Here is a 17,325-nt window from a genome sequence, read left to right on the forward strand (position 1 = left end):
ACATGATACTTGATTTAGTCTTGTATAAAGTGACTTTTGATAATATGTTGTTTGGCACCAAACTTTATAAATCTGGTCAATGCCCAAATACTATATGCTCAGCACTAAATTCAGTGGATAGATCTGCTTCTATATGTAGCTTACTACAACTACTACTACTATGAACTCACTGTCAGTGCTAAAACTGTGTCACAGCTTTCAGTAATAACCCTTCCCACTTCTAAATCAGAGAAGGGTTCTTTCTAAAATGATGTGTATCCAGGTGGTCTCAACTTGAACTGAAGCTCAGCTCTGTCACTGATTTAAATAATTGCGAGTGTGATGAAACCCACTGTCAGTGCATTCACTGACAAGCCGACTAAAACAGCACGGCATTTGCCGCCTAAACGTCCAAAGCTGAAGGCTGGGGATTTAAAATTTTATAATCATATTTTTTTTCCTGTCTCCTGGGTTTCCTCTCGATCTGGAAAACAAGTCTATTGCTATTTTATATCGCCTCAAATACATAAACAACCCCCCAACCTGCACAAACTCACTCAATCTCATTCCATCTCTCTCTTTCTATTTTACACTCTCTCTCTCTCTCTCTCTCTCTCTCTCTCTCTCTCTCTCTCTGTCTCTCTCTCTCTCTCACACACACACACATACACACACACTTTAACAATATGTGAATAATAAGAGGAACTGGGAGAAAACATACTGGAAAAGAGATGAGATTTTAAAGGGGCCACAATCCACACATTTTTCTTATACTTTATTTCTTTGTAAATATTATTAAAAATGTAGACATATACAGCTCTGAAAAAATAATGCAAAGAAAACAAGTTCATATTCAAAGAGTTCAGAAATCAATATTTGGTGGAATAACCCTGGTTTTTAATCACCGTTTTCATGCATCTTGGCATGTTCTCCTCCACCAGTCTTACACACTGCTTTTGGATAACTTTATCCCTTTACTCCTGGTGCAAAAATTCAAGCAGTTCAGCTTGGGTTGATGGCTTGTGATCATCCATCTTCCTCTTGAAGATCAAAATCAAAGAAACTTATCATTCTTAAGTGGTCTCTTATTTTTTCCAGAGCTGTATATACTGTATGATATATGCAACTTTTGGCCAGATTTATTGAGCTAGACATAGTACAGAAGTAGTGCGTACAAGTACAGCAACATGCCACATGTCTAGGCATGGAGTTGTAGAGGTTCCAAAGGTGTCCTGCCTATAATTCATGCCATGCAGCTTTAATAGTGGGGGTGTATATAGGTCTGATGATGTGGCTGGCCAAAGGAAGAGTATCTGTACTGTTGGGACAGAGCTCTTGAAATGGCAACAGTATGCATCCAGAAAAGGTAAGGCCACAGTCTGGAACGAGTAACCATCAAGTTCCATTCCTCTGGGTTAATTCTTTCTGGGTGCAACTATTTTTTGACGATGAGTGTATGTAAATAACATCTGTTCTGATGTCTTTAGGGCTACAAAACTCCTGTAGCAACAAGGCTATTGATATTGATAGATGTCAAAACCATTTTTGCAGTTTGAAGTTTCCAAATATGGACTGCACAGATTGAGTAAAAAAAATCAGTTTATACTTATATAAGAGCTCTATGCATGCATGATATGGCCCCTTTAAAAGTTCAGGAGATAATAAAACAATATTAGAAAGAATACAAGAGATTGAATGGATCCAAAACAGATGCTTGGCATCTAAACAGAAAGTAAGGCGGCTAGTGGTTTGCACTTACTTCTCAGCAGAACTCAAATCAAAGCTGGAGGCTCTCTCCAGAAGAGGGTTGGAAGAGGAGGAAGAAGAGGTGGTGGTAGAGGTGAGTAGAGGTGGTTGGTGGTGGTAGTGGTAGTGAGGGTGATTGTGAGGGTGGGTTAGGTAAGCATGGGGGTGCAGGGGAGGAAATCGATAAAGGGGTGTTGATTGATTTATTTGGGGTGGGGGGGTGGGTTAAAATTTTGCATACCTGCAAGAATTGGCACGAGCGCTCCTGCTGACAAGCCTCTGCTTTCACTAGCGCCTTATCTACATTTATGGCCGCCTTCTGGTAGACCTGGCGTGCCCTGCTCACCGTGAGAGAGGACGACCATGAACTCTTCTTCACCAATTGCGCCGTGTCTACTCCCAGCGATGGCACCGTCACGGCGCACGTCTGGCACTTGGCAACGTCGTTGTTGCTTCTCGAGCTTTTCAGCATTGCTCCCTCCTGGAACGCCTCTAGGAAGTACTGTGACTGCGACTTGTCCGGATGCCGGCCCATGGTCATGACTCCTGGGGGCGCCGGGGCGTGGCGCAATGGGCAGATGTCCCGCTCTGGCTCGTCCGAACTCCAGTATCCAGAAGGTGGCGTCCTTTGCTTGGGTTCCGCAGACTTGCAGCGTTCACGACTTTTGCTGCGCTTCCGTTGGCGGGGTGTCGGCATTGGCCCACCCTCCCCGTCTGGACTTGCCTTGCCCCCACCTCCAGCCCCACCATTCACGCTACCCTTGCTGTGATGCGGCCCTTCAAGAGAATGCGACTTGGTGAAGAGTTTCTGTACCGAATGCACCAGGTGTCGGATGCGCCCTGGACTGTCGTTGCGCTGCTCCAAAGCAGCCGACGCTGCAGCTGCCGCAGCCCGTTTGTACTGAAGCGTGTGGTAACCATCCCTGGGCATTGGAAGCTGGCGGTCAAGCTGGTCCAGTAAATTGACTGGCACCCGCTGCTGACTCTTGGATGCCCCACCACCTGTGTATGGTACCAAGGCACACTCGTCCTTCAGCTCATGGCTGGAGTTGTAGTGGCGTCGAGGAAATGTTCCATAAGGCACCACAACGCAGTCCGGCTGGTAGGAAGAGCCCCTCCCCGAGTAGTAGGGATGGTCCGGTGGTGGTGGGGCATCAATCTGGCCAATGAGGTAGGGCTTGCGGTCACCATGGTGACCAAGCGGGTCATAGGAGGGTTCGCAGGCCACCACGTGGTGATGGCTGCGACTGCCGGACAGGCCTTTCATCATCTGGGCAGGGGGTCAGCCGGCCACACCCGGGGTCATCCACACACACTTTGCTGTACTGCTCCGAGATCACCCAGATCAACCTGTAGAGTGCAAAAGGAAGGAGATTAATAACAGTGACATCATGAAATATCGCTTGCTTTTATATTGCTTTGTCTTTTTGATAGAATCACTTGGAATCACCATTTTTGACAGACCTCATGCTAGGCTACATTAAGCAAGGAGGAAACATCACAGAGTGTGAATTAATACAGTGTTTAAAAAGAGAGACTACCTGTATCCAGTCACATAACGTTACTTTCATAATGGTAGAGCATATTTTGATTCTACTTCCCCAGCTTTTACAAATGATCTGGACTTATCAGGAGTTATTTCCATAGCTGAGAATCAAGTCTCTGTATTTACAAAGACATTTCCTGGATGCCTAGAATGCAGTTCATCCAGAGACCTCGCTCTCAATCTCCGACACAACATTTTACAAATGCTAATTTCAATCTGTCAGCAAGCAAGCCACTGTTCCCTGTTCCTTTGATCTTCAGGTTGTTGAGTTCCTCGCTGCGTATCCCTTCAGCATCTGCTGGAGATTGGGACTTGCAGTAATCAAGAATCAGGCACTTCCAAACACCTTCTCTGCATATACTACTCCAATGAAGTATTTACCAGAAGCCCATCAAACTGAGTCAAGGGAGGTAGTATGCAAAGCTAGTGGAGAGCTATCTATGAGTTTTACAGTCACAGAATCAACTACCAGTTAGTTAAAGTTAAAAAAAAAGAATGTTCTGGTCACTCAGCAAAACTGGGCACTACTTCATGTAGAGACACTGGAAACCATGACATATAAACCAAACACTGTCAAGGAAAAATGGTGATTATGCCCAATCACTGTTAGGGCCTATCCTTTTTTCTATCCAATTTTTTCTTTTGTGAGCTACCCCTTCAGAACAAAGGAGGTGGTAAGTAGGACCAGTCTCTGTTAGTTAATGGTCTCAGAGCAGCTGATGCAGTATTAACGACCTGCACCAACTAGGCTAGCATCAGTACAAGTAACAGTCAGGAGGAGGTCTCAGAACAAACAATTTTCAGTCAAGTTTAACAGTTAAGATGTGGTGGAATGCAACTAAACACAGTTACCGTAAGGTCTCAGAACAGACATAGTGTAGTGCTATGTAGTCTCATGCTGTCTCTCCTTTTCTTGCTCTGTCTGTCCCTCTATCATTCTGTCTCTTGCTATCCTGGGCAGTCTCTCTCTCTTTTGCTAACTATCACCATCTCTTGCTCTCTCATGCTGTCTCACACTCTCAAACGTGAGACTATCTATTGCTGTCTCTTGTGCTGTCTTTCTCTCTCGCTTACTCGTGCTGTCTCTTGCTCTATTGTTCTGTCTCTCGCACTGTCTCTCCCTCTATCGATCTGTCTCACATTCTCTCAGGCTGTCTTTCCCTCTGTTGCTATCTTGCGCCGTCTCCTGCTCTTTTATGCTGTCTCTGTTTCTTGCTCTCTCGCACTGTCTCTCTCTCTCTCTCTCTAGGGCTGTCTCTGCCTCTATTGCTCACTCGTGCCGTCTCTTGCCCTCTCGTGTTGTCTCTCACTTTCTTGCTCTCTCCCTCTCTTGTGATGTCTCTTGTTCTCTCGCACTGTCCCTCGATCACTCGCACTGTCTCTCACTCAATCGCAAACATGCTTATTGTTTTCATTCAAACAAGATCCAGAAAGATAAGAGTCTCTCATAGTGACAGTGTATGAGAATGAGATTACTCATGTAGGCTGTTAAATAAATACGTGTTTATTGCTTTTTGTATTTTTTTGGTTACAATTTAGAAAAAGGTATCAAAAAAGTGTTGCTTGTATATCGGTATCGAATTTAAAGTATTGTATCGGTTTTAAAAAATGTAAAACGATACCCAGCCCTAGTCTCAATCAAGGTGAGGTCTCCTAACAAGCATTTCTGCAGGAAATTAAACACAGGCAGGCAGAGGTCTCTTTCAGTGAGATCTCTACACAAACCACTCTCGAGGTCTTTGAGCAAATGAAGTAGAGATTAGGACTAAAAAACAGTTGGGGAGATTTCTGCACCACCAAAGCTAAGATCTGGACCAGTCACAGACAAGGGTCTTCCAACAAACACAATAGAACAGAATAGAATAGAAAAGAATAGAATGAAACTCCATCAGTGGGAGGTCTCAGAACAGACATTGCAGTGATTAGGACCTTCCACAGTCAGAGGAGGTCTCTGCAGCAACCAGGCTAAGATTAGAACCAGTCACAGTCAGGGTTAGGTCTCAGTACTTTCTACAGCAAGTTTGCCCTCACACCATGAGTGTCTTTGATGCAGAAATGATGCAAGAAACGATGCAGTTGATAAAAGTGATGATGATAAAAAGCTAGTCAATGGGAAAGCTCACAATAAAAGTGTCCTTGAGGTTCCATCATTATTTTCAGTCCCGCAGATTCAGCACCTCGGTTTCTTTAACATCTTCCTTTACTCTGAGGTAACAGCTCCCTAAATTCCGCCGTCTTTTTCCAAGCCCCCTCTACATCATCCCTCGGCATGCCCCGCAATTTCCATAAGTAATCGCAGCGAAATGAAGATTGATTTTGCCATTTTCACAGCAGGCAGGTTGCCAGATGTGGGTAAATTTAGTTTGGGAGGAGAAAAAAAAAACAGAGTAATGACCCAGAAACTCCACAGGGTGGTAGTGGTGGCTGTGGGGCTGCTGGGGGTTTTGCACGGGTGAGGGTGGGACAGGGGGTCGACTGCACCCTCTGCACTCCTCACACCTTCTCAGGTCCTCATTACTGGGCTCTGTCTGTCAGTCAGACAGACGGCCGCATCCGTTTCGTTCACCCCGCCGCTTTGTCAGCCCCAATCTAGGTAATTGCAGGTGGTGAGGCTCTTCTTATTCAGCTGCGCTAATTATGTGACGTTGGAGATGAAGAGGCGCCGCTGCTTCAGGAAGAGTGCGCTACGGGTGGGAGGATGTTGGGAGGAGGGGGGGGGGGGGAGTAGAGATAGATATAGAAAAGAGAGAGGAGAAAAGGAGAGAGAGAGAGAGAGAGAGAGAGAGAGAGGAAGAGAGAGAAAGAGAGAGAGAGAGAGAAACAGAGCAGTGCACCCTGTTATTAGAGAGGTTATTATTGGGCCTTGTGACAGTCTAATGGCAGAGGGTTGCAGTGGCTTGGAGCACAAAGCCTCTGATCTCACACACACATGCAAACACACACACACACACGCACACACACAAATATACACACACAGGAAGAATGGGACTCATTTACAGAGAGCCATTGTAGAGAAAAAGGCTTAGAGGGCCAGAGTCACAGAGATCCACAGGGGTCAGAGCAGTATTGCCTCCATACTAAACGGAGTGTGTTGATGAGCCGTGGCCTTTTGTTCTGACGTGCAAATAAATACAGTGGTATAAAAAAAAGTTTTCATTTCAAAGATCATTTTCATAATTTTCCTTTAAAAATCAATTTCAGTTAAAATACACAGCTCTGAAAAAAAATAATAGACCACTTAAAATGATGACTGGAATATAATCAAGAGGAAGATGGATGATCACAAGCCATCAAACCAAGATGAACAGCTTGAATTTTTGCACCAGGAGTAAAGGAATAAAGTTATCCAAAAGCAGTGTGTAAGACTGGTGGAGGAGAACATGCCAAGATGCATGAAAACTGCGATTAAAAAACAGGGTTACTCCACCAAATATTGATTTCTGAACTCTTAAAACTTTATGAATATGAAAGTGTTTTCTTTGAGGTCTGAAAGCTGCATCTTTTTTTGTTATTTCAGCCATTTCTCATTTTTCTAGCGGTAGGTGCATCTTTAATCTTTAATTTAATATAATGCGGATGAACACAGTAGTATTTAAAAAGTGAAATGAAGTTTATTGGATTTTATGAAAAATGTTCCGTAATTGTTTAAACTAAATTAGGCAAGTCATACATTTCTACAACCCAACAGAAAATTCCATTAATATTAAGTAGATCCACCTTTTACAGAAATAACAGCCTCTAAACACTTCTTATAGCTTCCTATGAGAGTCTGGCCTCTGGTTAACGGTATTTTGGATCGTTCTTCTTTACAAAACATCTCCTGTTCAGTCAGGTTTGATGGTTTGCGAGCATAATCAGCCCGCTTCAAATCGCACCCCAGATTTATAATAATATTCAGGTCTGGGGACTGAGATGGTCATTCCAGAATGTTGTACTTGTTCCTCTGTTGAATGCTTTAGTAGATTTTGCGCAATGTTTAGGGTCGTTGTCTTGTACTACTTCTGTAGTGGCCATGCCGCTATTTAAAAAGTGTTGGAATCTTAGCAATTTATTCCTGATAAATTTAGGCCAGTAGCAAAGGTACTACCACTGTAGTAGCCATGCTGGACGAGGTTGGTAGCAGGATGCAACCACTGAGGTAGTAATGTTTTACCAACAGACTTTGTCAGCAACAACCTCTTTTCGAACTGTTGCTGATGCAGCATTGCCAAGTAGCATCACAGAGCACTCGGAGGAAAGCAAAGCGACTCGGTTCCGATACATCAGCTCACAGACGCCTTGTGCTGCGGACATCACCCTTTGAAATGATGAGGGAAAGAGCGTCATCTACCCACCCACAGAGAGCAAGGCCTGTTGTGCTCTCTCAGGGCTCCGGTAGCCCTACATGGCAAGCTACATGAACGGGAGTCGAACCTGCGATCTCCCGATCGGAACCCAAATATCTTCATTTGGCACCATTTTCCACGACAATAATTTTTCATGCAAGGAGACAAAACGTAAGACGTAATCCTGTGGCCATCAGTCAGAGAAATGCCTCCTCATGGCAAACGAGAGCCAGTGTGTTTTAACAAAATGTCCCAGTCAGTCAGTCAGTCAGTCACCTAAATTGCCTCGTCTAGGCCGGCCCACTAGGAGGTCCAGCAAAAATAGCAGAAAAAGAGAAATAACTCAAAATGACAATCGTCCAGTTGTTAGTCGCTCTCAAAGGTGGCAGCTCTACACGCTTCCTGTAGGCAAGGCACCTGGCTGAGAGCAGGTTAAAGTTTTATTACAGCAGCAGTGCATTGTGTGTGTGTGTGTGTGTGTGTGTGTGATCTTGGGTCTCTTTGTGGCTTTTCAGAGTGTATAAGCTGACAGCTTTGCCGGCACAGCAGTCCGACGAGCTACACACAGTGACGCGACCGACCTGTGGGGAACGTACCATACACACAGACGACACACACACACACACACATTCCGCCAGTGCTGCCTCTTCACACACACACTGTGTGAGTGCAATTAGTGTGACTCATACCGTCTCACACTACTGTCCTGTCCTACATATTCATTGTATTGCATTTATTATTGGGCACTGAGCCTAGTTTTACCCTGTTGTCTCAGTGATTGTGTTGAAATTCCGTGTTTTGTACCGCAGAGTCTTGTTGAATCTAATTACACGTATTTGCATGCGTAACATGATTTGTAAAAGGTGGCAAAATAATTTTACAGTGGATTTAGGCCACTAGAATTGAGCATAATCTGTTTTCCCAGTTAAATGGTCCCTAGATTGTCAGGCATTTCCATCTAAGGGGAGCTTTCCCAAACTGTGGACTCAATCTATCTCAATTGGCTTGAGGAAGTTACCAGCACTAAAAAGCTCATGGAGAAATTCTGTAAGAAACTCAGTTGGGCCACCATTCTCAAGTTTCTTGGGTAAACCGACAATTCTGATGATTTAAAGCCTTGAGCAAGCTTCTAAATCAGTGATTTTAGAGCAAAGTGTTTTATTCTCTGCATGCTTCTTCAGCTAATGGTCCCTAGATTGTCGAAGGCATTTCTGTAGTAAACTTCTCAAGCTTTGCAGGGTCAATGCTAACACTAAAGTAGTGAAAATAAAAAAAAAATAAACTGCAAATATAAAGATATAAATAAAGATATACAAAGAATAACTAGGGTCCGCACCAGCATAGATCAGTACAGCATGGTCTTAGCAGACATCCCAAGTTACAAAAATGTATTTCAGGGACGTACCCAAAGGATAATAGAACTTTACTCACATTAACTCACCTCAACATGCCCTTTTGCAATCATTTGGTCCCCTGTGGGCAATGCTAAAATCACTAATACAAACTGTACAGCGGGCAAGACTTTCATTATTTTTTTACTTTTACCAGGTATGGATATACTTTAGAGTAGTGAGAGGGAGGTGCATCCGTCCAGGAGGGGAACAAAAAAAACATTGCCCGCCCACACTAAAAACTGATTGGCTGACTCACAGACTCTTTGCAGAGAACAGACCAATCAGAACCCTTCTTGTTTTGCATGCGCTTCATGAATGTTCACACGGGGGGAGCGGCTTTCTCCCCCTTTTCCCTCTCTTTTACACATGTGATTGGGGGGAAAAGTTTTTATCCCCTGCATGCATGTTTGTGTTCACTCCTGGGACACTCGTTCTAGGTTCCAGGAGATTTTATCTGACTTGAGGGCATCAAGGAGCCGTTATTGATATGCGGTAGACTCCCGCAGCTTCCGGGAGACTTAGGGTGTACTCACACTAGGCCCGGTTTGGTTGAATCGTGCCAGAGCACGGTTCGGCCCCCTCCCCACTCCCCCCGCAGGCCTGCACTCACACTGCGCTAAACAATCCGTGCCCGAGCACGCTTTCGTCATCAACAGGTGACTTTTGTTTTGAAGAACAGTATGCGCGCGCAAAACAATGGAGTTCAGGATTGTACTGTTGTTTTTGTTTCACTGGAGTCGTTTTGGGCGTGCAAATACGCAACTGAACCAGAGATTCATTGATTGTGCAACACAGCGATTTACTGCTAATCATGCTGCACGTGTAAGAAGGTTTTTACACAAGCAGCAGACGTCCAGGGAGAAATTTGCAGCTTTACTCGCGGACTACAATTCACGTTCATCAGTAAGGTAAGAGACGTACTTGCTATATACATAAATAGTTACCAAAGGAGCGAAACATAAAACTCAAGTAATAATAAAATGTGTTTGTTGTTTAGGACTTGTAGATAGTAGTCCTAATTTATTATGGGTAACACTAACCATTATGGTGCTCTTTAGAACCCTTTTCAAAAATATTATATGCAGAATTGTGTATAAAACGTCCTCCGTTTACAGTAGCGTCGCATCACTGACGTCATCTTGATCCGTGCCATCTTGATCCAAGTGAACCGTGCTCAGGCCCACCTCTTCAAGCGGGCCCGGGCACGGTTCAGCGTACCGTGCCCGGGCTTGGTTCGGAGCGATCACACTAGCCAAACGAACCGTGCTTTGGGAGGTAACCGTGCCCGGGCACGGTTCGGATGGCCGAGTGTGAGTACACCCTTAGGTTATCTGCCTTAGTAGCCATTTGGTGGAAAAGAGGTGGAAAAGGTGGCCTAACAAAACATGAATCTCAAACATCAGTGTTATCATCATTGTATCACCTTTGTTCGGAGGAAAATCTAGCAGAACCAAATCAAATCAGAACCTGAAAATGAGATTTCAGTTATTAAACAGTGTTTATTTGTCATATGTGTGCCCTCAAAAAATATTTCATAAACCTCATTCACTTGTGAAAGCCCCCCAAAAATGTCAAAGATTGCAAACTGTAAAACTCAACATGAGCGAACACGGTGTTGTTGATACTGGAGAGAAGCTAATCACCTCCAGACTTGGCACACATCAACGTCAATGTCTGAGGGCTAGATGGTTCCCCCCCACCACTCATAGTGTGATGTTTGGTCAGTGCAGGCATCTGTTGGCTGATGTATCAGAGCTGGGTTGCTGTGCTTTCCTCCTTGCTGTGCTCTCGACAATTGCAACTACAATTTACAAAACCTTTTTAATATAATGCTTGAATGGAAATTAAGGTGTGTAATATATGAGGCAGAAAACTGAGAAAAATATAAAAAAAATCTGGCCTGTTAAGGAGTCAAGAAAGTCAAAGACATAGGCAAAAGTTGACATGATGGCAGTAATCTTAAAAAAGAACGTAAAAAATTGCCACAGAGGATCCTGGTATAAGTTTTGAGGTGTTATCTTGCACATGGTAAGGTGAAGTGAATTTAAGCAAGGTCTGATAATGAGTGCCAGATTGATAGGATTTTCCATTTCTGAAGTTGTTTGGGTATTTATTAGTCCTTGATCCACATTGTCACATGTGTAGCAGTAATACATCATAGTGGGAATTACCGCCCACAGTAGACAGCACAGTGGGTGATAATTATTGTGACTGGTGGTGTCTGTCTAGACTTGTCCATGCGAACAAACAAGTGATTCTGTCAGCAAACACATCTACATTCAATGCATATTATTTACTGGACACGCCAGAGAAGGTCAGTCTTCGGGACTCAATGATAATAAAGCTTTTATTGACTCTTTCATTTCACTACTTATTTACTCATATTTTTCCCCCAGATTGATATGTGAGTTTCTATTGATTTTACAAGAGAACTGGTCTTATTATGAGACAACTCCACTGTCTTCTTGTTCTGGATCTGACTTTAATTGCATTTTTATAGGGAGGTTTGTGAGCAGAGGGAGGGGTAGCAGGGTAGCAGCCCTCACGGTTGTGCTCTCTTACGAGAAATTAACATTTTTGCTTCATAAATGCTTCAGAACAGCATCGTTCTGTGCGCGAATCTTCAGACGAGTGTTCCCATTATGCAAGCCACTGTTTTTAAGCGCCTGTAACACCTGTCCAAATCCTAATTCATCAGCAGCCGGAGTCCGAGAGAGCACAATTGGACAATTGGCTCTGTATGGAAGGGTAGATGGTGGATTATACCATCGGACTTTTGCTTTGAAAATCAAGAGGAGATTCTTTTTTTAATTTGGCCTAAAATTCTGTTTGCAAAAGGCAGAAATAAAAAACACAAATGGAAAAATTGATAAGAATATGAATGGAAAAAATGAAATAGTGAGTTTTACACTCAATTTTTAAACAGTCAGAAAATGTTTTTTGACCCAGGAACAGCAAAATCTGGTAACAAGCTAACAAGCAAAATTTTTTTTTTTTTTTTTTTTTTTTTTTTTTTTTTTCGGTCGTGAACGGGTGTTTTGTATACTTTATGATGGCATTCAGCTGCTAGTCAGTTGTATATCCCTATCACTAGTGATGCCACAACACAAGCAGGGTGAAGAATAGCACATGCCTCCTTCGACACATGTGAAGTCAGCCACCGCCTCTTTGCAGAATAGCCAGCACGCTGGAGGAAAGCGCAGCGACTTGGTTTCGATACATCAGTTCACAGACGCCTTATGCTGATCGACATCACCCTTTGGAGTATTGAGGGGAAAAAGCATCGTTGGAGGCATTACTAGTAATAGTTAAGTTTATACAAAGAGGAATTCGGTAATTGGCCTTTCAAATTGGCAAGAAATCTGCATAAAATTAGAAATAAGTTATTTTTTTTTATGTGTATAGTATAGTATAGTGTGTAGTTTCTTACATTATAAACCTCACACCATCTACACACAACCATGACGACAGGTACAGCATAATCTTATACAGATTTACGTAGCAGATTTGTTGCTGCTGATAGAAACCAAATCTGACCATGTCACAATTAACACGAGCAAATCATGCAATTAATCTGATTAACTGTGCCACCTGACACAGCTAATGATTATCCATCACATACCACCTACTCCTCCATACACTCAGTACTCACTAACCACACACACACACACACACACATTCAAAAAGAGCAACTTTATATGTGTAATTACTAAAGCCCTGCATTAAAACTCTCCATCTGTCGGTTTCATAACTATTAATGAGATAGCGTTTGGCTGAGCCAGTAATGAGTCTCCTGGGAGGAGACGGGGGGAAGGGTTGTCGGGGGTGAAGGGTGGTCATCACCACTGCAGCAGAACAGAATGATGGTTGCTGGTTAAGGATTGGGGGAAGTGTGGGGGAAGAAGGATACTGAGAGATGGCTTGTCATCACTTTTAAAATAAAGTCAAACACAGACCTGACATAATACACCCTGAGAAACCCACTGCTGCAAAACGGCAAGGGTTATTTAAAGCACTCTGTCTGCGCTGACCCCACAACTACATATCCCAGCAGCCCATGCTTTAAACAGCATCACAGCATCACTGGAAGTCATGCTCAACTGCTCTGTGTTTAGAAGCAAACCTAGTAAGTCAATAGTAATAATAATATTAATAGTTTTGTCATTGTTAATGCAGCATGCAAATTAATGGATTTATTAATTAATTAATATAATTAATTTGACCAAGTTTTCTGCTTATTTCCCCCAGTTATACACTCTTTTTACAGAGCTTGGTAATGTATTGCTATTGAAATAGGGATTAAATTAAATCTCTTAACTAACTTTTACTCGCTTACCTTCCTCTTGTTATTGTGTCTGAGCTTTATAGTGTTGGAGCTAAAGCTCCCCAGGAAACCTTTACTGTGCTAATTAAGAGACTCTAATTATTATTATTATTATTATTATTATTATTATTAATAATAATAATAATAATAATAATAATAATAATAATAATAATAATAATAATAAAATTTACACAGGACATTAATAATTTTAATCTTTTGTTTTTGAGCTTTATAGTGTATGGTGCTAAAGCTCCCCAGAAAACCTTCATTCTGCTAATTAAGCGACTCTAATAAAAAAAAACATAACATTTACACTGAGAAATTCTAAAGTAAAAAAAGTTATTTTGTCATTTTTTTCTTTACCAAAATAAAGTAGTAATAAGGATATAATAACAAAACCATTGACTGATCTATCAGTTTGGAAAAGGTCACAAAGTCATTTCTTAAGTTTTGGGACTCCAACCACAGTGAGAACTGTAATATACAAATGGAGAAAACATGAAACACTGGTGAACCTTCCAAGGAGAGGCCGGCCAACCAAAATGAATCCAAAAGGGCATGAACAACTCATCCAGGAGGTAACAAAAAAATCCAGAACCACATTTAAAGAAGTGTAGGTCAGTGTTAATGATTCAGTAATAAAATGAATGTATTCATGAGAGAGTTCCAAAGCAAAAAACACTGCTGACCAAAAAAAGCCCAAAGGCCTGTCTCACATTTGCCAACAAACATCTCAATGCTCTCCAGGACTTTGGGAAAATATTCTGTGGGCTGACGAGACAAAAATTTAGAGAATAGAGTTTTATGGATGGTGTATGTCCTGTTATATACAGCTCTGGAAAAAATTAAGAGACCACTTCAATTTCTGAATCAGTTTCTCTGATTTTGCTATTTATAGGTAAATGTTTGAATAAAATAAACATAGCTGTTTTATTCCACGGAGAACATTTCTCCCAAATTACAAATAAAAATATTGTCATTTAGAGCATGAGAATGAAACATAGAAAATGAGAAATAACTGAAATAACAAAAAAGATGCAGAACTTTCAGATCTGAAATAATGCAAAGAAAACAAGTTCACATTCATAAAGATTCAGAAATCAATATTTGGTGGAATAACCCTGGTTTTTATGTATCTCATGTATCTTATCATGTATCTTGGCATAAACTCCTCCACCAGTCTTACACTCTGCTTTTGGATAACTTTATGCCTTTACTCCTGGTGCAAAAATTCAAGCAGTTCAGCTTGGTTTGAGGGCTTGTGATCATCCATCTTCCTCTTGATTATATTCCAGAGGTTTATAATTTGGTAAAATCAAAGAAATTCATCATTTTTAAGTGCTCTCTTATGTTTTTACAGAGCTGTATCTAGGGGTACAGTTAACACAGCATTTTTTTTTTTTTTAGAAAAAGAGGCCCCATGTGCACATCCTGAAGGTCAGTGTTCAGAGTTCTATATCTCTAATGGGATGTGCCAAAAGTCATGGGACATGATACTTGTTCCCATTCCGTGGCATGTGGTATGTCCGTATAAAGCTGTAAGCATGCAGTGTAACAATATACGTTATATTATAGATAAGAATAATATATAGAATAATAATATAAGAATAAGAATAGACAAAAATGGGTCAGTTGGCTTTTGCTGAGACAGGAATTTGAGAGCAGACTACAGCCATTACCTTAACAAGGTGGTCTGTGGTCCCACTTGTCTGGCAGTATAAGAGAGGAAGAGCGAGAGAGCACACGGACGTAATGTCTCTCACTCGCTTCACTTCGGAGTGGTGTTATCAATCACGGCTTCATTCTGGACTAGTGCTGCCAAACTCCAGGGAGATGTCTACGACTCCGGCAGTCCATAATGAGCTAACACTCCATCCAGTTCATCTATCTCTCCATCTATCTATACATCCATCCATCCATCCAGACCTTTATAACCTCCACCCATCCTGCTCTATATTCGTCCATCCACTCCTTTTATGCTTTCTCTGCTGTGAGCCCTCCTCCATTTGGCTGACGGGCTTAAAATATGTCTAAGGCCTTCTACACACACACACACACACACACACACACACACACACACACACTTCAGAGAGGAGAATGAGTATATGGATTTTCCCTGCTTCCTCATTTATCAGAGACAGACAGGTGGAATGCATTCTAACACAAACACATTCCTGCACACACACACTTACACACACACACACCAACACACTTGTTTTGATGGGACATACATTTGTCCCATATGCACTGTATTGCATTCAATTACATACATGTAATAATAACATATCACATATGTAGATCATGTATAAATTGTCAATTAGCTCCTCCCCGAATGTCTGTTTAGATTATATACATCATAAACACATTGTGGCCTAGCTCCTCCCCCACCCCCACACCTACTGACTGTATAGATCCTCATATTGGTTCTGCTCCTCCTCTAATGGCTGTTTAGAACATATATAGCTATAATAAATAATAAAAATAATACTTAAAAATGCCATCAAATTTTTGCACCAGGAGTGGTATAAAGTTATACAAAAGCAGTGTGTAAGACTGGTGGAGGAGAACATGCTAAGGTGCATGAAAATTATGATTAAAAACCACCAAGAACTTTATCAATATGAACTTTTGTTTTTTTGGGTTGTTTTCTTTGCATTATTTGAGGTCTGAAAGCTGCATCTTATTTGATATTTCAGCCATTTCTCATTTTCTGCAAATAAATGCTGTAAATGTCAATATTTTTATTTGGAATTTGGGAGAAATGTTGTCTGTAGTTTATAGAATAAAACAACATTGTTCATTTTACACAAACATATACCTATAAATAGCAAAATCAGAGAAACTGATCCAGAAACTGAAGTGGTCTCTTAATTTTTTCCAGAGCTTTTTAACCATAAGACAATTTAATTTGGGTATTTGGGATGGGTGGTGGGGTTGAAAGTGTAGGGTGTTTTTTTTTTCTTTAAGGAAATCATAATGTAAAAATGCTATTTGATGATTGTCTTTCAAATACCTGTTCAATTCAATAAAAAAATAAAAAAAATATCTAAATTGTATTTTTTAGAAAAAGAAAAGTCAGGATTTCTTTAGTGGTCCTGGAAGGTTGCCCTGTTTCTCTCTGATTTCCCATTACACTGACAAACACACACACAAATGAAATCTCAGCCCTAAAAGACACGTGCAGTCACCGCTATATTGATCACGGAAGGTGGACAGAGTATGATGGATTATTTATGGAGGCAGAGGACAAGGTGTAATTTTATATGTCCTGTAATTCAATATTCACTTGACATTCATTTATAGCTAAGCAGATTATCCTTGTGGAAAAACACATTAGTTATGATTAGCACGGGTTAGGAAACGATCAAAATATCACATCAGCCGATATCTTAACAAGCGAGCTGTCACATGATGATTAGAATGGTGGTTTTAGCACAGGTGAAAAAAGAACCTGTATGAATACGACTTAAGTAATAATCGTAATTATTTCGCCTGATACTAAAATTAGATGATGAATAGAATTGTTTGGCCAGTGGCAAACACATGTATCTGGCTCCAGTAGCACCCTACAGAGGTGGAATCTTGGCAATAGCACCATGGCTACCATCCTTAAGCCTCATCAAACATCACTACCTCAGTGGTAGTACACACCACTGGCCTCAAGCCTCGTCCAAAAACAATGGTATCTTGGTGATGGCTCACTGGTTACCAACCTTTAGCTTCATCAAACATCACTACCTCAGTGATAGTAGGGCTGGACCCGAATATTCGGGTATTCGGATATTCGTTCGTTGAGTAGGTATTCGGTTTTTAATTTTGGTATTCGGATATTCGTTTTTTTTCTCCTTTCCAGAGTTCCACCTCACTCTAACCACTTCTGTTTTCGCGGGTCCCGTCAGAATATCTTGCACGCGGGACAGAACTGAACTGTTATTGGCTGGAGCGGGAGTTTAATCCAGACGATGCAGGAGCAAATTAATAAATAGTTAAGAAAACTGTAATAATTGTAAA

General features: G+C 41.5%; 1 protein-coding gene across 4 annotated transcripts in view; it reads right to left on the bottom strand.

Annotated features, from left to right (window-relative positions):
• Positions 1-17,325, bottom strand: part of dlgap1a (discs, large (Drosophila) homolog-associated protein 1a) — a 189,030-nt gene that overhangs the window by 70,960 nt on the left and 100,745 nt on the right. For 3 of the 4 annotated variants that reach the window (XM_049478500.1, XM_022679125.2, XM_049478501.1), the window contains exon 3: positions 1,967-3,075. In XM_049478500.1, coding sequence (XP_049334457.1) covers positions 1,967-2,995 — 1,029 coding nt within the window. In that variant the 5' untranslated portion in view covers positions 2,996-3,075. The remainder of the gene's footprint in view (positions 1-1,966; positions 3,076-17,325) is intronic. The other variant, XM_022679126.2, reaches the window with a different exon arrangement.

Source organism: Astyanax mexicanus, chromosome 4, assembly GCF_023375975.1.
Source record: "Astyanax mexicanus isolate ESR-SI-001 chromosome 4, AstMex3_surface, whole genome shotgun sequence".
Taxonomy (NCBI): domain Eukaryota; kingdom Metazoa; phylum Chordata; class Actinopteri; order Characiformes; family Acestrorhamphidae; genus Astyanax; species Astyanax mexicanus.